Source organism: Elephas maximus, chromosome 4 (assembly GCF_024166365.1).
Source record: "Elephas maximus indicus isolate mEleMax1 chromosome 4, mEleMax1 primary haplotype, whole genome shotgun sequence".
Taxonomy (NCBI): Eukaryota; Metazoa; Chordata; class Mammalia; order Proboscidea; family Elephantidae; genus Elephas; species Elephas maximus.
The window spans coordinates 55,409,051-55,432,405 of NC_064822.1; the positions used below are offsets into that span (position 1 = coordinate 55,409,051).

General features: G+C 39.9%; 1 protein-coding gene across 6 annotated transcripts in view; it reads right to left on the bottom strand.

Moving 5' to 3' along the window:
• LOC126075034 (cat eye syndrome critical region protein 2) overlaps window positions 1-23,355 on the bottom strand; it is a 170,441-nt gene that overhangs the window by 85,687 nt on the left and 61,399 nt on the right. For 4 of the 6 annotated variants that reach the window (XM_049882122.1, XM_049882124.1, XM_049882123.1 and 1 more), the window contains exon 2: window positions 4,273-4,370. The exons of the other annotated variants lie outside the window; for them this stretch is intronic. In XM_049882122.1, coding sequence (XP_049738079.1) covers window positions 4,273-4,370 — 98 coding nt within the window. The remainder of the gene's footprint in view (window positions 1-4,272; window positions 4,371-23,355) is intronic. 6 annotated transcript variants of the gene reach the window in all.

The following is a 23,355-nucleotide window of genomic DNA, read 5'->3' on the forward strand; positions in this document are numbered from 1 at the left end:
TGTAGCTTTGGAAATGAGTGGAGACTGTAAGACTAAAGGCAAAAGAAACTATATAACTGCATTTTAGTTGATAAAGTTGTTTCCCATAGGAGTACAGGTTAACAATTCTGATACTGCTCTACAAGTATACTGTAAGTCAACAAGTAAATGGATGGTGAATGGCGGGAGTTGAGTTTCTCGCTGTTGGAGTAGAGTTTAAAGAAACACAAGAGGAGGTCAGAATGATTCACACGGTAAACGGGTTAGAGTTGCAGGCTCAGTATGCAGTAATATTCAGCCTACTAGGGTCGCTATGAGTCGGAGTCGACTCGATGGCATTGGGTGGGTTATAGGTATAGATGATTACACATAGATATATTTAAGTGCATATACACGACTTAGAATACACACGTCAGCTGAGAGGGCCTAGAAGCAACTAGCCAGCAGCAAAGAGCACACCTGACACCTAGATCTCAGTTTCTAATAGCATTATCCAATAAAAGGGACCAGGGTTCCTTGGAGAAATGGCTGACTTTAGAACTGTGGCAGGAAATAGACAAGATAAGCTACAGCGAAAGTAATGCCAGAAAGTAAGGAAGTGCTCAAAAACCCCAAAATAAAACAAACATACATACACACCCCAACCAACAAACCAAACAACCAGGAAAAAAAAAAAAAAATTCCCACAATAATGGAAGTATGTCAAAGGGACACAAGAGCCAACTGAAAGAGACTGCAATATCCAAAACTGGAACAATTTGAGCAATACAATAAAAAAGTACTGGATTATAAAATTACAAAAATACATAAAAGCATAAAATAGATATCCATGAATCCATACTAATACAAACTTTAAAAATAATAGATGAGTCAAATAAAAGCTGCATTGCTAAGGCGTATTTTGTTGTCTAATGGGGCGTATAACATTGGAGAAGGGAACATCCCACACACCTCCACTTTAGTATGGAGATGTCTGAATTAGGAAAGATAAATGAGCAAGCAGAGCAGTAGTGGTGAGGTGAGGACAGAGTATTGGAGAAACACCTAAGGAGCAGGTCCTAGCAAAGCAGTGGATTTTGGCTATAGCATGCACATAAGCAAGAGCAACCTGGGGTACAAGCAGGGCTTCAAACTGGTTCGAAACAGCTCAGTCGTGGCTGATGAAGCGAAATCAGAACACACCCAAGTTTCTTAAATTTGGGTGGAATAGGCAGTAAGTGGGATGGGAAAAATTATGGGTTGAAACCCTGGAACGTGAGATATGGAAGAAGCTTAGTGAGCCCCTTCAGGAGCCTGATGTATGAGATTGGATGATTGCCAGGACCATGGAGGGTGACATACATTCAAAGCAGTGTGGTCGGTTGCCATTTCTGGGCTGGGCACAGTTGTTTCCAACCTTGCAGGTCAAGAGATTTGATTGCTATGCAACGCACAACTGCCCTTGTTTTCTAAGAAGGAGATTAAGTTTATAGCAGGGCTTTGACCCATAAGTCTTCTCCGTTCTGCTTCACCCACATTTAAAAAATTCTGGTCTACATACTTAATGGTCCGACTGAGACTAGAGGAATCCCGGCGGCCATGGTGCCCAGACCTTCTGTTGGCACAGGACAGGAACCATCCCCGAAGACAACTCATCAGACATGAAAGGGACTGGTCAGCGGGTGGGAGAGAGATGCTGATGAAGAGTGAGCTAATTTTATCAGGTGGACACTTGAGATTGTGTTGGCATCTCTTGTCTGGAGGGGGGATGGGAGGATAGAGAGAGAGGGAAGCTGGCAAAATTGTCACGAAAGGAGAGACTGAAAGGGCTGACTCAATAGGGGGAGAGCAAGTGGGAGTACGGAGTAAGATGTATGTAAACTTATATGTGACAGACTGATTGGATTTGTAAACGTTCACTTGAAGCTTAATAAAAGTTAAAAAAAAAAAAAAATTCTGGTCTGTTCACGTTTCACTTTGTTGGCCATGACTCAACAGGCAGAACTAGTTCAAAGCCCTGAGCGAAAGAGGTGGTGATTTACATATGAAACACTCTGTGGACTTCCTTTGCATTAAACATGGGGATTATGAATGGGTTGGGTCCTCCTAGTGGTACAGTTTTTTGTTTACTGGGGGTGTTTGTTTATTATTTCATTTATTTACGCCCTACAGTGCCCCCAGGGAAATAGAGCCTGGAAAACACCTGAGTATCATTACACACGTTACACGTTGCCCTGAGTCAATTCCAACTCATACTGACCCCACAGGACAAAGCAGAATGCCCCATAGGTTTTCAGGGAATGCCTGGTGGATTTGAACTGCTGATCTTTTGGTTAGCAACTGAACTCTTAACCGTTATGCCACCAGCGTGTCCGAATATCATACACTTGTCTAAATAAATGTAGCCCTTCATAAAAACAATTTAGAAAGGAAATGCTTCTGAAGAACTTGCTTCAAGAAGGAGTTCGTTTAGGTCACCTATTTGGAAAACCCGTATGGAGAAACTACAGACTTTCATGACATAATGACTTTTTATGGAAGTAGGTGACCTAAAGGAAATCTTTCTTGAAGGTGGGTAACAGACTTCAGGCACAAGGAAGTTTGAGAGTTTGAAAAGTCACTCTCCAGAGGCAGCTATGAATTATTTGTACTTATTTTGCTTTATTTCCTCTTCCTCTACCCCTCCTTCATTCTGTATTTTGGTAATACAGAGTTTCAGCTTAGCTCTCGATCTTTTTTCTAAAATATAAAACCTAGGATAACCACTGGTGGTTCTTAGGATCTGAGTCCTATCCCTCTGCTTTATCTTTCTGTAACTGGTAATATCCAACAGAGCAGTCTCAAAGAACTAAGTAACTAAAATCAATCTTTTAGAATACCGGGTGCCACAACTGGTTGAGCAGTCAACTACTACTAACTGAAAGGCTGGCAACTTGAACCCATCCAGAGGCATCTCTGAAGAAACCCCTGGCAATATGCTTCTGAAAGGTCACAGCCTCGAAAACTCTACGGAGCACAGTTCTACTCTGACACACATGGGGTCACCACGAGTCAAAGTCGATTTGGAGGCAACTGGCTTTATTTTAAACTAAAGGCAATTTTATATTACCCAGATTAGGAATGAGTTCCATTCCTAAATGTCTTTTTAAGTCGAATTTGTATGGAACAATTAGGTATGGTTCTTATCTAATGTCACATTAGTCAAATGTTTGTCTTAGTATATAGTATACCTTTCAATGCATTAAAAAGCGTTAAAGAAACTTTCAGATACACTAAAACATTTTTAACATAATACAATAAAAACACTTTGATACATGTTGCAAAGTAGCACACAATTATTATGATGCACCAATGTATGTAACTCAAATGTTTAATAGGCTTTATGTGGGCCGGTTCGTTACTATGGGTTGTTTGTAAATCAGAAGTTCGTAACCTGGGGACTGTCTGCATTCTATGGTTATTCTGCGTTACTTCTAGTTTTTTACTATTACAAATAAAACTATGTACATTGATGTTAAGTTTTGTGTGAACAGAAGTTTTCATTTCTTTGGTACACATGCCTCCCAAAGTACAACCGCTGGATCACATGGTAAATGCATGTTTACATTTTTCTTAACAAATGTTTGTTGAGCATTTCTGTGCTAGACATTTTTCTAGGTGCTGATGATACAGTGAAAGAAACAGACAAAAATCCCTGCCCTCGTGGAGATTATGAGCGTATGTTTTGGTGAATATGTCTGGCAAGAAGCATGCTACAGCTCAGAAAAAAATATAAAATCATAGAATTTGACAAAATGAATAGGGATTATGAATGAATTACCCAAATATCACACATAAGGATATGAAAATGGATTAGATTCCGAGACCCAACTAGTTCAGAAAATACTATGTAGATAAGGAGCATAAGATCAGATTTTAACAAATAAATTCCAACTGAAATAACCTTACCAGATAGTTAAACAAGTGGTACTAAAAATGATTAAAAACAAATCTATATGAAATTGGTTACTGCACTCTTACTCCAGATTGTGTAAGACCAGTAATTGCTCATTTTTCTTTTTTACAGTAAAGAGTGCCACTTATACTTTCTTTTCCATACTATGATAACAGTATGGGCCTCAGGTATAAAAAAAAATTATAGAAAAGTAAAAAGTTACCTATTATCACAATAGTATTTGTATAAAAAAAAATTATAGAAAAGTAAAAAGTTACCTATTATCACAATAGTATTTTTGTTAACAGTATTTATTCTAAGAGCAAAAATTCTCTCAACCCATGCCCATATTGCTGCCATGATAAACAAAGGCACTTTACCCCAAGTCCAAAGCAGAGCAATCTGGTGTTCTTTAGCTGAAAAAAGTTCTTGGGAAGGTTGTTATTTTGTTTCAACAAGAGATGTTTCAGAAAATTTCCTGAGGAAAAAAGAAATACCTTAATTACACTTTTCTGATGCACAGTATCTTTCATATTTTCTGGAATTGTAAGATAAACGTTTGTAGTTTTCACCAAAGCTCTGTGGAATTCTCCTGTAAACAACCACTGATTAACACGACAACTTCAAGGGATTTTTGCAGATCAAAACTCTCAATCTACGTTGTTCTAAGTTATTGGTGAAAATGGATTAAAGTACTTAAAAAAAAAAAAAAAAAGACCATTTCAAGAAAAAAAAGGCAAAACTGATTCCAGTGACTACATGTTCTATACTGCCATGGTTCACCTCTTACGAGAATGTCTGACAGTGATTTACGTCTGACAGTGATTTGAAAAAGAGTAAGAGGAACTAGTATGGCCAGATACAAGAGCGTATTATAAAACCATAATAAAAGTGTGACATACAACTGTGATATTGACATAAGATGAAACGGAAAATCCAAAACAAACAAACCCAGGTATACATGGGATTTTAGAATAAAGGTGACATTTGTATCTGTGGCAAAACAGACTATTCGATATGCTGCAATAATTGGTTAAACATTCAGGGGGAGGTTTTGATTTCTAACATTTATCTTGAGGATTAAAGAGTTAAATACAGGGAAACCTCTGAGAGCCGACCTCTGTATTTTAATGGAAATATTTTAGTTTTCCTTCTCTGACAGGTTTGTGCTTCACAGTTTCTGGCTTTCAAAGGTTTTACTGTACTTAAATGCAACTATGAAAACTAGAAGGAAAATACAGGTATCACATATAAGGGAGTGTGAGGCAATGCACTAAGATTACAAGGTGATAACAGTTCACCTGAGTTAGTGGTGATGAAGTTAAGCAACACCAGTGAGTATGTGTGTTTTTGTTCAGCCACATTCAGCTTTGCAGTAGATCCAGACATATATGGAGTATGAAGAGTTGAATTTAACTAAGTGTCAGGGAAAGGGACAAAGGAGTTGGGGCACAGACATTCTTAACATGGCCCCCCAATCATCCTTGTCTCCTGGTACTCAAGCCCTTGTATAATCTCCTTCCTTTTTTGTGGGTAAGAACTGCAACTTGCCTCCACCCAATAAAATACGACAAAGGTGCCATGATACACCTGCATGATTACGTTCACATTGTAATGTTTGTCTTGCTGAGACTCTCCCTTGCTATCTTTGATGGAGCAAGCAGCCATGTTGGGGAGGTTCCTGAAGCAATAAATTCAGGGTGGCCTATGGCCAGCAGAAAGCCTTGGTGGTACAGTGGTTAAGCGTTTGGTTGCTAACAGAAAGGTTGGTGGTCAGAACCCACCGGCTGCTCTGTGGGAGAAAGATGTGGCTGACAGTCTGCTTCTGGACAGATTTAAAGCCTTGGAAACCCTGTGGGTCAGTTCTACTCTGTCCTATCGGGTCACTATGAGTTGTAATCAACTTGATGGCAATGGTTTGTGGTTTTTTTTGTTGTTTTTTGTATGACCAGCAGAAAGCCAATGACTTCAATCCTGAAACTTCAAGAACTATGTGTGCTAGGAAGCACATTTCTCCCCAGGTGAGCTTTAAGGTGAGACCGCAGCTTTGCAGAGGGCCCAGCTAAGCTGTGCATAGCTCTGACCCACAGAAACAGTGAGACAACAAATATGTATTGTTTTAAGCCACCAAGTTTGTGGTACTATTGTTACGTGTCAATAGATACTTAATACAGGTAATATGTGAAAAATTTTAATAATGAACAATGAAATCTAAAGAGGGTCAGCAGGCTAGGAAGTACACAAAAGCATTTAGGAGCAGAGAAAAATGAAGAGTCAATGTATAATTACATGCAAATCTTGGGAAGATCAAGATTGCCAGAGCCAAGGTTCCAGGAGTAAGCTGGTAATGGTCAGGGTGGTATGCCTGAAATTAAAATTTTGGAGGTGTTGCTGACCATGTTGGTAAATGACAAGGTCTAGGACCTTTTCTCATTGAGTCACACACAGAAGATGCTAACATGTATTTATACAGCCTGTTATGCATTGAATTGTGATCCTGAAAAACGTGTGTCAACTTGGCTAGGCCATGACTCTCAGCATTGTTGAGGCTATCTACCATTTTGTGATCTGATATGGTGGGCAGTTCAAATCCACCAAATATTCATTGGAAACCTTATGGGGCAGCTCTACTCTGTCCTACAGGGTCGCTATGAGTCAGAATCAGAGCCAACAGCATTTTTTTTTAAATGATGATAGTGAGGCAAGATTAGAGGCAGTTATGTTAATGAGGAAGGACTCAATCTACAGGATTAGGTTGTATTTTGAGTCAATCTCTTTTGAGATATAAAAGAGAACTGAGCAGAGAGGAAATGGGCCTCATTCCACCAAGAAAGAAGTGCCAGGAGCAGAGTGTGTCCTTTGGGCCCAAGGTCCCTGCACTGAGAAGCTCCTAGATCAGGAGAAGATTGCTGACAAGGACCTTCCCCCAGGACCTACAGAAAGAAAGCCTTCCCCTGGAGCTGGTGCCCTAATTTGGACTTCTAGACTGTGAGAGCATAAACTTCTGTTAATGCCATCCACCTGTGGTATTTGCATTACAGCAGCACTAGATGACTAAGACAAGCCTTACTAGGGACTACAGGCCTGTTTTTTCCCAGCTGACTCAGGTCTGCCCAGCTGGAAGGATGGTGACAGGGTCTCGGGATTGATTTCCCAGTTCACCTGTATATTCACGACATCCCACATGGTAAATCCTGGCCTAGAGTATGAACATTTAAACTGGAGGAGAGGAGAACGAGGAGCTGAGAGGCTAGAGTACTGGAGAAGTTATTTCTGCAGATATTCATATAACCAAGATTTATAACTGCAGTATTGGAGAGAGTAAGATATGAACTAAAATCTTCAAGTAATTATAGGGGAGTAACAGGAAGGTAGGAAACCCTGGTGGCGTAGTGGTTAAGAGCTATGGCTGCTAACCAAAATGTCTGCACTTCAAATCTACCAGGCGCTCCTTGGAAACCCTATGTGGCAGTTCTACTCTGTCCTGTAGGGTCATCGTGAGTTGGAATCGACTCGACAGCAATGGGTTTGGTTTTTCGTTCTTTAACAGGAAGGGCTGTAGATGATCAAGCAAAGAAGCGGGCACAAGATTCAAAACTTGGAAATTTTAGCGGGGAGGCAAGCAGAATGTTCTACAAGTGGCAATAAGCAAACAGGACACAAATCCCACTTCCAGGCCCAGTAGTAAAGAAGTGTGTGGGAAAGAAAACAGCCACCACTGAGAGGACTGTAAGGGAAGGGGTCCTCATGAGACAACTAAGTTTAGAACAAAAAATTGAGGAAACATTTCAAGAGAATGACAACACAGGGATTCTGCTTATGACTGCAGAGGACACAGTGGAATGTTTCAGATTTACGAAGAATGTAAATCAATGTACTGTTCCCCTTTAGGGAGAAAACTGCTATTTAAAAAAAAAAAAAAATCACAGCCAAGCTAAACAGTGTATTTAGTGACATAATTAATTTACATTCTGGTACAAGCTCTTCATCTTGTTGTAGTCAAGAAACAGTCTTGAATCAGCAGTGATCCATGGACCACGCTCTGAGTAGTTCTAGTCGAGGAGATGAGGGATGACCTAAGAGTCTTGAAGTGACTGACATAAACAGGAATAAAGGGCACCACCTATAGTTATTGTTAAGATGAAAACTATGCCTACATATTTCTAAGCGCTCTGGTGAGAACCACTACCTTGCATGCCAGATTTATGGGTTCACCCTTGTCAGCATTTAGGGATAAATACTTGAGTGAGAAATTTTGATAAATGAATGGAAAAGATCTCTTTTACAATGGAAATATTATCCTACCACAAATAATTGGGGAGAAGGGGTTGTATAGTTAGTAATAGTATTATCTAATACTCTAATTTTATTAAATATAAATGGAGAAAATGGGATGACATTATAATTTTCTTAAAATATTTGGTATTTCCTGAAAATTTAAAAACTAATCATAAGTTATTCTGTATCAGTTATCTGTTCTGTATAACATATTACTACAAAACTTAATGGCTTAAAATAACCAACATTTATTATCCTCACTGTTTCAGGGGCTCAGGAATGTGGGAGTAGTTTAGCATGGCTTGAGGTCTAGCATGAGATTACAGTCAGGTGTTGGCCAGGACTTTGGTCATCTGAAGGCTTGAACAGGGCTAGGGGATCCACACTTTCCAGGTGGCGCACTCATATGGCCAGCAAGCTGATGCTTGCTGGCCTAAGTCAGTTCCTTTTCACACAGGCTTCACTATAGGACTGCCTGAATGTCCTCATAGCACGGCAGCTGGCTTCACTCACAGTGAGTGATCTGAAATACAGACCAAGGCAGAAGCCACGATATCTTTCATGTCCACACTTCAAAAGTCACAAACTGTCATCTTTGCTAAACCCAAACCCAATGTCATCAACTCGATTCTAACTCATTGTAACCCTACAGGCCAGAGTAAACAGCCTCACAGGGTTTCCAAAGCTGTAACTCTTTACTGAAGCTGACTGTCACATCTTTCACCTGTGAAGCGACTGGGGGGTTGGAATCACCAAACCTTCTGGTTAGCAGCCAGGTGCTGTAACCACTGTGCAACCAAGGCTCCTTGTCATCTCTGCAGTATTCAATGAATCATACAGGTCAGCCTGATTCAAAGCGTGAGAGGACTATACAAGAGGAGGAATACAAGAAAACAAGGATTATTGGGGGCCATCTTGGGGGCTGGCTATTACATACTCTTATAAGTAGAGGCTATTAAAAGCCACTGATGGTAAGCTTGTCTCTCAAATTTTCTTGTTTCCTTGCTCAAATCACAGCTTTGTTCTATTCAGATGGCTTCCTTAAAAGAATACCAATTTTTTTTTTTAATTCCATAGATAAATGGAAGACTTTAACACTCTTCTATCAGTAGCTGATAGGAGAAGTAGACAAAAAACACTAAGAGTATAAAAATTTCACAAGTGTTGTTTGCTGACCAGGTTACCCGCACTATTACGCCTCAAGCTAAAAAGAAGCTATGAATATAACTGAAATTCTCATTTATCTAACAGTAAGTATAAAACAAAAAATTCACAGAACAAAAGGGAGCATTTTCCTAGAATGTAAATTTAAGTATAACCTTTTGATTACAAAAAATTGAGTCAGTGTTCTAACACCAACCCTGTATTACCCTCCAAATCAGAGAACTCCAGATGTAATTCTTACATGAACTCAGCTTATTTGAAATTCTGAGCTATATAAATTTTTACCATAGGCCCAAAAACGTTATCAAAATATAAAACCCATATTTAAAAAGTTTCTAAAATCATAATGTAATTCTTATGCCAGTTGTCTTGGTATCTTTTATGGCAAGGAGAATTTATGTTGATACATCTATTTTATATACAATAATAAACTAGAGGAAGTGTGGGCAATACAGCATTAGCCAAATTGTAAGGAAACACATTCTTATGTTACACGCTTTCTGTGGGGTTAAGTTAGCAACATTTGTTAAATTTTCAAATGCACATACCACTTTTGTAAAAATGCTTGCACACATGGGCCCATACGTTTACGGCCAGCATTAAATGACCTAAATGTATATCAGTAGGGGTTTAATTATGGTATATCCATCTACTGCAACAACACAGTCTTGGGGTGGGGAGAACAAGATTTCTATTATTTACTCATTCAATAAACGTCTCCACTAAATGTTTCCGGATTAGGGGACAGACAGGGTGATGAATGAGAAAGACCTCTCCGCTTTCATGGAGCTTGGTGTTAATGAGGAACACAGACAAAAAACAATTAAATTAAAAAATGTTTAGAAGACATTATGAGTGACGACTTCTCTATCTCCCTCCCTAAGCGATCTCATCCTTTCTCACGGCTTTAAGAAACAGCTATTTACTTTGAAGTTTCCTAAAATTATCTTCCAACTAAACTCTATAGCCAATTTCCTATTCAACATCTACTAAACATTTAAACTTAACGTTTGCAAAAACTAAATGAAGATACCATCTACCCTACTGCAATGTCAGGGTTCTCTCTAACCCTGCTTGCTGCACCAATTGTGTATAACAGTTCAAGGAAACTAAGATCACCTACCTCTGGGGTATGGCAGATAACAAATGCCACTCCACAACACCAGCTGTAGCATTTGGAAATCTCAAATTTCCTTCCATATTCAGTTCAGACCCCAGCTGCTCCACACAGCCATTCTCCCTCTCATTCCCTACCACCCAGGGCTAGGTCAGCAGGTACAGGCTGGCAGCAAACTCAGGAAGCCACATAACTACCTCCATTTCAGACCAGCCAGCCCCAAATTTGGTATTTTCCTCTACCCCCTCAGGGTACTAGCCACAAGCCCAGGAGTCGGCATGACTCCCTCCACCTCAGATGCCTCAGTCCCAGCACCTTTGGTTCTGACAATTTGCTACAACAGTTCACAAACTCCAGGGAAAGAGGTATCTTTAATTGCAGTACAATGAATTGCTTTTATATGGCCTTTTTCACCAGGGTCTTGTAATTTCACACAATGATAGCCCTAAGATACCCTTTGAACTCAGAACTGATGCTACACCAGGTTATTTTTCAGCCTAATAATAGATTGGCTTATCAAATAAACAATATCACACGTGAGTGATGTATTCCTGTAAACAATCAGCTATATGAGACCAAATGGTCAACATTTACCCCAAAACAAAAATGAGAAGGCAAGGTGGGGAAGGGAATCTAGATCCATGGGAACAGAACAAACAGAATGGAAATAATAAAAATGCTGACACTGAAAATTGTAAGCTATTTGTATAAAAATTATTGAATGGCAACCTAACTTGCGTAAGCTTTCACCTAAACCATATATATGTATTTTTTTTTTAAAGGAAGAAAAACGGATACAGGCACACAGGCTGAGATCTGGAAGAGGTCTTAGCATGAAGCCCCCATGTCCCTAGCCGATGAGCAGATGTTCGTTCTCACAACCCAGGAAGCTCCACCAGCCTTTATCGGTCTCACCACGTGGCCATGATAGATTACATCATGCCCCTGAGGCTTAGTCAGCCATCAGGTCCCCAGTTGGTTCCTCTTGGTATGTTTAGCCTCCACTCAATGGTCTCAGGTGTAATATGGCGCTCAGGAAACAGAACCAAAGGGCAAACTGTTTACTGCAAGGGAGTCCCATACTTTGCACCCACAAATGTTCTTCCCTCCAGTCTTCCCTATCTCTGTAAATAGTACTTCTACTGCCATTATTCTAGCCATGCAGGCCAAGAACTTTGGTATCATCCTTAACTCCTATTTCGCACACTCCAAATTCACTCCATCAGCAAATGCCACTGGCTCTACCTTCCACAGATCAAGAGCCTAGAAATTCTCGCTCCCTTTACATCCATCACTCTTTTATCCTTCCTTTCCCTCACAGATGTGAGGGTCTGTTCTCCACACATATGGAAGAGGGATCTTTTTAAAAGAATGCCATCACACTCAGAAAAAAATTCAAACTTCTGTCATGGCTTAGAAGGCCCGAAATGACCTAGCTTGCCACAGTTATCTGGTCTCGACTCCTACTATTCTCCTTGACTTATGTCAGGCCTGCAGCCTCCCTACTGGTCCGTTAACATGTTACATCTGCACTGGCCTCAGGGCTTTTACACTTGTTCCTTCAACCTAGAATCTTCTATCATTTTCAGATATTTGAACCACAAAGTCTTTTTCTTCTCAGAGTTATTCAGAAGATAGGTATGGAGTGCCACACTGCTCACATACACAAAAGGCAGAAACTCTGGTTCCCTGCTGTATCCCCAGTGCATATTTTAAGGAAATAATCTGAGTATCTTGAGAGTAACTAGAGAAATAAGTCTGGCTACAATAATGTTTAACCTGAGACTTGAAGGACATAAAGAAACCAGCCACATAAAAGGTATTAGAGCGAGCTTTCCAAGCAAAGGAAAAGCTCTGAGCTTTGGTGGTCTAAGGAACTGAAAGGAGTCCTGTGTACAGAGAGTAAAGGACAGTCATAACATGAAGCAGGCAGGAGAGAGATCACACAGAGCCTTGTAAACCAAGGCAAGAAGTTTTTATCTTTTTTATAAGCAATAGGAACCACGGAATGGTTCTAAGAAGGAAAATGACAGGTCCTGAAGATATTTATCGCTCTAAGCTGTTGGAGGTGAATGGATTGGAACCAAACCCGTTGCTGCTGGGTCGATTCCAACTCCTAGCAACTCTACAGGGCAGAGCAGAATTGCCCCATAGGGTTTCCAAAGAGCTGCTGGTGGATTCCAACTGCTGACCATATATATATAATATATATATATATATATTTTTTTAATTGATCGAAAGTTTACTGAATATAAACCCACCCAGTGCCATCGTTACAACTTGCAAATTGGGGTAACATTTTGACCAGGTAGTCAAGAATATTCCAAAGATGAAACAAATGTCCAAAAATTCTTATACCCCATCTTACAGATGTTGCCATGGAAAAGAGCGGGAACCTGTGGGGGCGGGGGGGGAACAACTCATAGCAACCCTATAGGACAGAGTAGAACTGCCTTCATAGGATAGCCAAGGAGCACCTGGTGGATTCAAACTGCTGACCTTTTGGTTGGCAGCCAGAGCTCTTAACCACTGTGCCACCAGAGTTTATATGATACCAATTTATCTATCCGAAAACAGCTTCTAGTCTGACCTTGGAGTTTCTACTTCTTGAAACTGACTGCACACAAATAATTCTTCAAAAGATCCCAATGCCTAAGGCAAAACACCCTTTACTAAGTTTGACTTTAAGGTGATGTTAAGAAGCCAGTCTGCTCAAAATTCAAGGTTCAAAGGGACACCTTCAGGTCAATGGCCTGTGTGAGTTACCCCAACTCCATCGACCCCAGAAATCTGGATTCCAGGAGAATTAAAAACTGTTGCTCAGTCAGGTTATCACTGCGTTTATCCTTTTTTTTTTTTTTTTTTTTTAAATTAACTTACAGCTTTCCATTGGATAGGTTGCACTTTATTCTGTGGTATATATTCTATTTTTTTCTTATTTTTAAATTATAAAAAATTAACTCATTTACATCATCCTTTTCCTTTGAAGAATCTAAATTGTTTGCATATAAATTTTAAATTCCATATCAGAAAACAACAGGGATAAACATAGAGGGTAAATTCAAAGAACCCAGCTTTCTATTGTTCTCACAGGTACTAAAGGTACCATCAGTTCAGTCACATTCATTTACCTAGCATGGTGTTGAGTATGCAGTGCTTAGACACAACACTTGTCCTCAAGGAGCTATGTCTAATAAGAATGGGGTTATGTAAATAAACAACTGAAATTAAGTACCATCTGAGAGCAGTGTGGACCTAGGCTGGAGGTAAGTAACACTGCAGGCAGGGAACTTACCACACCACAACAACTGCCCAACCAAAGATGTGAAAGGCTGGAAAAAAAAAAAAAAAAAAACCATATCAGGAAAATGTTAGGAAGTAAGAACTGGTTACGAATTCCATATGTGGAACTAAGAATAACGGGAGAACTAAGGAAAGCTCCTAAAACTCTGTCTTAACTAGATAAATGGTGGTTCCAGCTACCAAGACAGGGAGGCCAAGTTTGGAAGTCAGGAAAGATGGGCTCACTGTTGAGCATGCTGAATCTGCAGTGTCTAGTTACTTACAAGTGAGAGTGTCCAGTAAGTAAGGTGTATGGAGCGCAGGAGACGGAGTATATTTTCAAGCTATGGTCTTTTGCTATGGTTTACCATCCTGGCCAGAAAAGAGAAACCAAAAACCAAACCCACTGCTGTCGAATTGATTCTGACTCATGGCAACACCACATGTTACAGAGTAGAACTGCTCCACAGGGTTTACTTGGCTGTAATGTTTACAATAGCAGATTGCCAGGCCTTTAGATTAGGAGTCAATTGCAAACCATTTGCAACACCCAGGAACCTTGAAAAAGACGACTGAGAGTGGGTTTAGGAATTAGGCTTCTAGGAAGCAAGGATGAAAGGAGTGATTAGTGATGATTTGGTAACTGGGAGTCAAAGGTCCCAGAAGGCTTTCTGTAGATTCATGCTAGAGAAAGACAGCGATGGACGGGACAGGAAAAAGAGGGTAGGATTATTTTAGTGCCAAAGGATAAATATTACACTGTGAATAGTAAGTTTAATGCCCTCTTACTGAAAACCTACTAAATGCAGGGCAGTATTTCACAGCTTTACATACACTATTTCATTTAACCCTTAGCAGCATTATGAGGTAGGTATTACTATTAACCGTATTTTAGAGATTTGAAAATGGAGAGTCATCAGAGAAAATCAAAGTTTCACAGCAAGAAAATGGAAAAGCCTACCGCTGTTTGACTTCAAAGTTACCTTCTATTATACTACTTCCTTCCATGCCTCAGATACAATAAATTAATTATATTTATAAAAATCTAATTTAATAATACGGCAATTATGGCAAAACAAAATTGAAAATTATCCTGGCTAGTTATAAACTAATCTACCTTGGTTTTTCATACCAGCATGCCTAAGTGTTTCTTATTTGCCAAAAGCAGTCATGTCTAATCGGTTTTTAAGAGTACTATACATGTCATCTTCTTGTCTTCTGAGCTGATTACATATAATAAAAGCGTAACTGATTAATGGTTGATCTGATGTGAAAAGAAAGTTTCAAAAACGTTTGTGAACAGGCTATCCATCTCTCAAGTTATCTGAATGTCTATTTGTAGTTTTTCCCTGAAAATAATATATAATATAAACCCATTCTCTAAAACTCTCTAAAAATTAAAAGTTATGCAGAAAGCTCTCAAAGTACTAAGACAGAACATTCTGTGATGATAGATCTGATCTGTTCTTTATTTGCACCATCCAATAAAGTAGCCACTAGCCACATATATAGCTACTGAACACTTGAAATATAGCTACTGAGACTGGGGAGCTAAAACTTTCGTTTTATTTAACATTAAGAAATGTAAATTTAAGTAGTCAAATGTGCCTAATGGCTACGAAAATTGGACAGTGCAGCTAGCTCTAGAACAATGGTTCTCAACCTAGGCTGCACAATAAAACCATCTAAAAAAACTCAAACCCCAATGCCTAGACCAAAACCTATACTGCAAGCACACACACAGACACACACACGAAACAAACAAAAAAAACCCAGATATCACATTGTTTATAACTCTTGGGTGATTTTAAAATGCAGTCAAAGTTGAAAAGCACTGCTCTAGAATAGTGCTTCTCACAGAAATCACCTGGGGAACCTCTCAAAGTGCAAATTCTTATTCATTTAGGTCTGGGGCGAAGCACTTCTAACAAGGTGATGCTGACTGCTGCTGATGCAAGGTACCTCTGAGTAAAAAGGCTCTAGAACCAACTTGACTGATACAATACACAATTCTGAATGAAATGAAAACTTGCAGTTCTTAAACCTAAAGTATATCCCTTTCCTAATACATGACATTCTAAACTTGTAGCTTAATACTCAGTATATGAATATTCTAATAAATCCAATTTGTTAATACATAGTATTTAAAGGCTTTTAAAAACATTAACACAACAATTATACACTGCTGGTGGGAATGTCAAATGGTACAACCACTTTGGAAATCGATTTGGCACTTCCTTAAAAAGCTAGAAATAGAACTACCATACGACCCAGCAATCCCACTCCTTGGAATATATCCTAGAGAAATAAGAGCCTTTACACGAACAGATACACGCACACCCATGTTTACTGCAGCACTGTTTACAATAGCAAAAAGATGGAAGCAACCAAGGTGCCCATCAATGGATGAATGGATAAATTATGGTATATTTACACAATGGAATACTACACGTCAATAAAGAACAGTGAGGAATCTGTGAAACATTTCATAACATCGAGGAACCTGGAAGGCATTATGCTGAGTGAAATTACTCAGCTGCAAAAGGACAAATACTGTATAAGACCACTATTATAAGAACTTAAGAAATAGTTTAAACTGAGAAGACAACATTCTTTTGTGGTTACAAGAGGAGGGAGGGAGGGAGGGAGGGCGGGTGGGAGGGGGTATTCACTAATTAGACAGTAGATAAGAACAACTTTAGGTGAACGGAAAGACAACACACAATACAGGGGAGGTCAGCACAATGTGACTAAACCAAGAGCAAAGAAGTTTCCTGAATAAACTGAACGCTTCGAAGACCAGTGTAGCAGGGGCAGGGGCTTGGGGACCATGATTTCAGGGGACATCTAAGTCAACTGGCATAATAAAATCTATTAACAAAACATTCTGCATCCTACTTTGAAGAGTGGCATCTGGGGTCTTAAACGCTAGCAAGCGGCCATCTAAGTTGCATCAATTGGTCTCAACCTACCTAGATCAAAGAAGAATGAAGATCACCAAGGGCACAAGGTAATTACAAGCCCAAGAGACAAAAAGGGCTACATGAACCAGAGACCACATCATCCTGAGACCAGAAGAACTAGATGGTACCTGGCTACAACCGATGACTGCCCTGACAGGGAACACAACAGAGAACCCCTGAGGGAGCAGGAGAACAGTGGGATGCAGACCCCAAATTCTCATAAAAAGACCAGACTTAATGGTCTGACTGAGACTGGATGGACCCCGGTGGTCATGGCCCCCAGACCTTCTGTTGGCCCAGGACACGAACAATTCCTGAAGCCAACTCTTCAGACATGGATTGGACTGGACAATGGGTTCGAGAGGGATGCTGGTGAGGAGTGAGCTTACTGGATCAGGTGGACACTTGAGACTATGTTGGCATCTCCTGCCTGGAGGGTAGATGAGAGGGTACGGGAGTTAGAAGCTGGTGAAATGGATACGAAAAGAGAGAGTGGAGGGAGAGAGTGGGCTGACCTATTAGGGGGAGAGAGATCGGGAGTGTGTAGCAAGGTGTATGTAAGTTTTTATGTGAGAGACCGACTTGATTTGTAAACTTTCACTTAAAGCACAATAAAAATTATAATAAAAAAACATTAACACAGTAAACACAAAAATAAAATTTCAGCTCTTTGAGATATTAAACATTAAATCATTTCTTCAAGAAATTATCATATATTCATCTTAAAAAGGACACTTGGTTTTTTTTTGTTGGATTTTTTTTTTTTTTTTTAGTGTAGCTATTGGGTTTTTATTGGGTTACTACCCACATCATCTTTCTAGGAAAGTCTTGCTGGTATCCTGGTGTAATTAATACAGTAAATTCAAGCACCTTCTTACTGGGGGTTTTCACTAACCCTCTGATTTTGTGAAGAAGGAAAACATCTCTTTTTGGTTAAGCCATAGCTTGCCCTGAACAGTTCTTTCAGGGAGTAGTTTTAGGGTGGGTTTAGCTTGGTGTGAGGAGAACACTATTATCATTTTTCATTTTATTTAACTTCCCCTATGGGATATCTTATGACAATGATGGTTGGAAGTTCAAAACTATTTTTAGGTACTACCTACCAGCCTCAGAGCCCTGGTGGGGTAGTAGTTAAAAAGCTTGGCTGCTAACCAAAAGGTCAACAGTTTGAATCCACCAGCTGCTCCCTGGAAACCCTCTGGGGCAGTTCTACTCTGTCCTATAGGGTTGCTATAAGTCAGAATTGACTCAATGGCAATGGGTTTTGTTTTGTTTTGGTGGCCCTACCAGCCTCATAGTGATCCTATGGGACAGAGCAGAACTGCCCCATAGGGTTTTCAAGGCTGTAAATCGTTACAGAAGCCTGGCTGCCACATCTTCCTCCTGCTGAGCGACCAGTGGGTTCGAACCACCAATCTTTCAGTTAGCAGCTGGCCACTACAGGGTTGTTAGGAGTTGAAATCGACTCAATGGCAGTGGGTTTTGGACCTACTAGCCTGACAACCTAAAAAGGGTTGCTTGTTCATGTATCAACTGGTGCTTCAGACGCCAGCTAAAGAATTAACACTCTCTGTGTTAGCCAGCACCAACTACACTGTCTGTAGTCAACTACTGAAGTAGACTGTGAAGACAAACCACAAGGGCCTGGAGAAGAGTGACACGAAAGGACTGGAGAGGACACAGCTCTGTGGGAGACTATCTAACCAGTGGCAGGTGTGCATCCTCATTCCTTCTAAGAGCACTAGCTGAGAGTGTGTGTGTCTGTGTCTGTGTCTGTGCATGTGCAGGCACACATGCACTCATACCTGCCAATATCCGGGAGATGGTTCTAAAGCCTAAGGGCTTAACAAATCTCTCAGTGGATCAAAAGAGAATCAGGTGGGCTATCCAAACAACCTTACTCTTTAAGCCACCAAATTCTACGCCTTTACAATATGGCTACATCACTTTTATCCTCTTTGTCCCACATTTCAAAATGTGTTCCTAGCATGAATCTCTGTGTCTCTACCAACTTGTATGAATTTTCTCCTGAACTCAACTTGTCAGCCAAGAGCCTCCTATTTCAGGGGTCACATGCCTAAATGCCTCCAGGGATCTGGCAGGAAACCTAAAAAAGCGAAGTAGGCTAAGCCAAGAAGAAGATTGGCAGGAATGGGAGAGTCAATCAGAGAGGAACGTCTCCTCTAGAGAGAAGAGAGGTGCACAGGCACAAGTCTGAGATGACAGTCTTCACTGCTGAAGTGAGAACTTAAGCTGCTAGGCCAGGGGTCCAGGGGCACTTCTGAAACGTCTCTTTACCTACAAAAATTTCCCCCCCTCTTTTTCTCGGTCATAAATGTGATCTTGTCTTCTCCCTGTTGGTCCATTTTCTGCCACCATCTGCCCTTAGCTCCCAAGGAGTTTCTATATGAACCATGTTGCTTAAACGGGCTTTGCTCTTTTTTTCCTTTCTGAATCTTATAAGATTAATTTCAAAGATAATAAAAACATTTAAAATATGACTACAATTACTAACAAGTTACAGCCAAGTAGAATTTTAATAGAGAAATTACTCTGTGGAACATTACCAAGTGGTAAAAATTAAACATTTAAAACTAACGTAAAAGCACACCAGTTCCAACTTGACACACCACTTTCTACCTGCTTTGTTTTTCCATGTACTACAGATACAAGCATTTATGTACTGGATGGATGAGAGGTTTTAATTTGCTTGCTCCATTTTTGCCTGTTAAATTGGCATAACAGCAGCTTGTATTATTAATTAAAATGAATACCAGGATAGATTTCATTAATACACTAGAAAGAACACTGGAAGGGTTACCAAGAAAGTTGTTTTTTAGCCCCAGTACCCTTGTGACTAGTTCTGTGAGTTTTGTCAAGTCACATCTCCATCTCTGGTTTATAATTCTGTTTACACTCCAAGACCACGGCATTTAATCCATCACACTACCATTTTAAAGAGCTCATAATAAAATGTAAAGATGTTAAATTAATCAATATTTCAGAGGAATATTTCTGAATATGAGGGTCTGCAGACCTGAATCATCTGGCGTAGGATGCTTATTAAAAATGCAAAATGAATCAAAATTTCTCAGATGAGGTCCAGAGGTCTACATTTTTTAACAAGCTTTTCTGGCCACGGTTCCCATTAATACCAAGTAAACAGTGTTAGGGAGGACCAAACTGTGCAGTTTTACATGTAAAATTTCTCTACAATAATGTAGATTAGAACACAGAATAACCCCAAGAACTCTGTTTTGGGGCTACATTTCTAACTGCCCTTTCCCTCCTTGCATCTTCTTCTGAATTCAAAATAGGCACACCTTCAATAATGTAATTAACTTCCTGATAAGAGTTTGATTCTAGGAAGAAGGTGTTCACTAGAAACAAGGGCAAACAAGCCTGCCATCCCCTTTTTTTGCTGATATGAGTTTAGAGCATCTGAATTGTCTTTCCTTTTGACAGACAAAACCACATGATACAGCATGGCCTGGTGTGGCTTCCTTATGGCCAGATGTGACCTCCTTCTAGAACAACTTCCTTTTACTTGGATATATTTGATAAAATTCCTACCTCGATCTGAGTTATGTCAATATCATTTTGCTAATGTTTTGTTTCATAAAGCATTTTAGCCAGACAATTATTTATCATCTATCCTAATCCTAAAGTAGAGGGCACATTGGTTAAGCACTCAGCTGTTAACCGGAAGATCAGCAGTTCGAAACCACCAGCCGCTGCCAGGGAGAAAAATGTAACAGTCTGCTTTCATAAGGATTACATACAGCTTTAGAAACCCCATAGTGCAGTTCTACTCTGTCCTATAGAGTTGCTATGAGTCAGAATTGACTCAATGGCAACAGGTTTGATTTTTGTGTTGGTATCCTAATCTTTTATTTACATAAAATTCTTCAACTTAGAAACAGATAACCTATTTAGACTGGAAAATAACCCATTCATCAATATGGGACTGAGATATCTAGCTAATTTATTATCCTCTGAACCCTGGTGGTGTAGTGGTTAAGTGCTACTGCTGCTAACCAAAGGGTTGCAGTTTGAACCCACCAGGCGCTCCTTGAAAACTCTATGGGGCAGCTCCACTCTGTCCTGCCGGGTCGCTATGAGTCGGAATTGACTCGACGGCACTGGGTTTGGTTTTTTTGGTTTGGCAATATCCTCAAAACGGACATTCACTTGTTTGAAGAAAAGTGGTCACAGAGTAAGACACTGGGAAACCATTAAACCACTGGTGACTCTCCCCAAGGCAATTTATAAAAAGAAAGGTTTCATCAAATTTGAATTAATGATGCATGATTCTATACAAACACTGGTAACTGGTTTAAAATAGCCATACTACAGCACAAATAGTTACTAAACAAAAATAAAGAGGCCCTATGTATTAAGATTATTATCTAGGTATACTATCATACTCATGACTTCTGTCATGGTCCTCATTTTTCTATCACAGGAAAGGTCTAACCCATTGTCATTATACACTCCAACAATAACCAGTAATTGCTACCTCAGCACATACCACTTCAATGTGTTAATCCTCTCTATGGGATTAGAAACACAATCAGCAGATACTAATTTTCAGACATTAAGTTAATAAATAAATGTTCCAGAAAACACAAGGTAAGCCTCCAATGACTGTATAATATACATCTTCTAACTCTAGAAATGAATGTTCAAGGAATGACAGAGACCATGGCTAGCCTTGGCTTCTCAGACCGAGGCTAAGAGGGGAGGGGGCTGGCTGAGGATAAGGGGATAGTGTCCGAATTTTCATTCCTAATAAATATGTTGAGAGATAATAGGAATAAAAATTTTCTTTTTCTTACAACTCCTTGTTACATATTCTTCCCTCTCCTTTTTGTACAAGGAAAGCTATATTCTCCATAGGAACAGGAACAAGATGAGTAATCAATAGAGAGGCCCTAGGAAGTCAAGACACAGGGATTAGACCGTATGGCATATAGTGGGAAGTACAAGGACGGACCTAGACTCGATTCGAATTCCGGTTCCATCAGTTACTAGCTGTGTGACCTATAGAGAGTCATCACTTCTCTGAGGCACTTTCAGTCTTCTCCTTAAAGTTATCGTTCTGTAAAAACAGGATGACACAGACTTCAATTTTTCAGTCAACAAGACAAAGAGAACAAGTAATCAGAGATGTACAATACATTCAAGTATATTTTATGACATCACATTTAGCAGCAAGAATGCCCTTTGACCAGTCACTTAGGTTTTAAAGCCTCGGTGAGTGTGTTTTAGTTTTCTTTAAAAAAAAATCTGGAAGTGAATATATATGTTGTTGTTAGGTTCCGTAGAGTCAGTTCCAACTCATAGCGACCCTATGTACAATAAGAACAAAACACTGCTTGGTCCTGCACCATCCTCACAATGGCTATGCTTGTGTGCACTGCTGCAGCCACTGTGTCAATCTATCTTGTAGAGGGTCAGCAATAGGGATGGGTCCCCCTGATAACATGTCCTAAGTATGTGAAATGAAGTCCCACTTCTAAGAACGTACTTCTTCCAAAGCAGCTTTGTTTTTTCTTCTGGCCAAAACCAAACCAAACCCAGTGCCACTGAGTCGATTCCAACTCATAGTGACCCTATAGGATAGAGTAGAACTGCCCCATAGAGTTTCCAAGGAGCACCAGGAGGATTTGAACTGCTAACCCTTTGGTTAGCAGCCGTAGCACTTAACCGCTATGCCACCAGGGTTTCCTTTCTTCTGGCAGCCCATGGTTTATTCAATATTTTTTGCCTCCTTAAAAAGCTAGAAATACCATACGATCCAGCAATCCCACTACTAGGAATATACCCTAGAGAAACAAGAACCAATGCACAAATAGACATATGCACACCCATGTTCACTGCAGCACTACTCACAACAGCAAAAAGATGGAAACAGTCTAAGTGCCCATCATCAGATGAATGGACAAATTATGGTACATACACATAATGGAAGACTACGCAACGATAAAGAACAATGATGAATCCGTGAAACAACTCACGTGGATGAATCTGGAGGGCATTATGCTAAGTGACATAATTACAAAAAGTCAGATATTGTATGAGACCACTATTATAAGAACTCAAGAAAAGGTTTACATGAAGAAAAAACAGTCTTTGATGGTTACGAGGGTGGGGAGGGATGGTGAGATCACTTACTAGATAGCAGAAAGTGTCAACTTTGGTGCAGGAAAAGACAACACAATATAGGGGAAGTCAGCACAACTTGACCAAGGCAAGGTCATAAAAGTTTCTTGGACACATCCAAACACCTTGAGGGACCGAGCTGCTGGGGCTGGGGGCTGGCGACCATAGTCTAGGTGGGCATCTAGATCAACTGCCATAACAGAGTTCATAAAGCAAATGTTCTACATCCTACTTTGGTGAGTAGGTCTGGGGTTTTAAAAGCTTGGAAGCAGCCATCTATGATATAACTATTGGCCCTATCCCATCCAGACCAAAGGAGAATGAAGAAAACTGTCACGGATTGAACTATGCCCCCAAAAATATGTGTATCAATTTGGCTAGGCCTTGATTCCTAGTATTGTCTGACTGTCCAACATTTTGTTGCCTGATGTGATTTTCCTATGTATTATAAATCCTGCCTCTGTGATGTTAATGAGAGGAGGGATAGGCGGCAG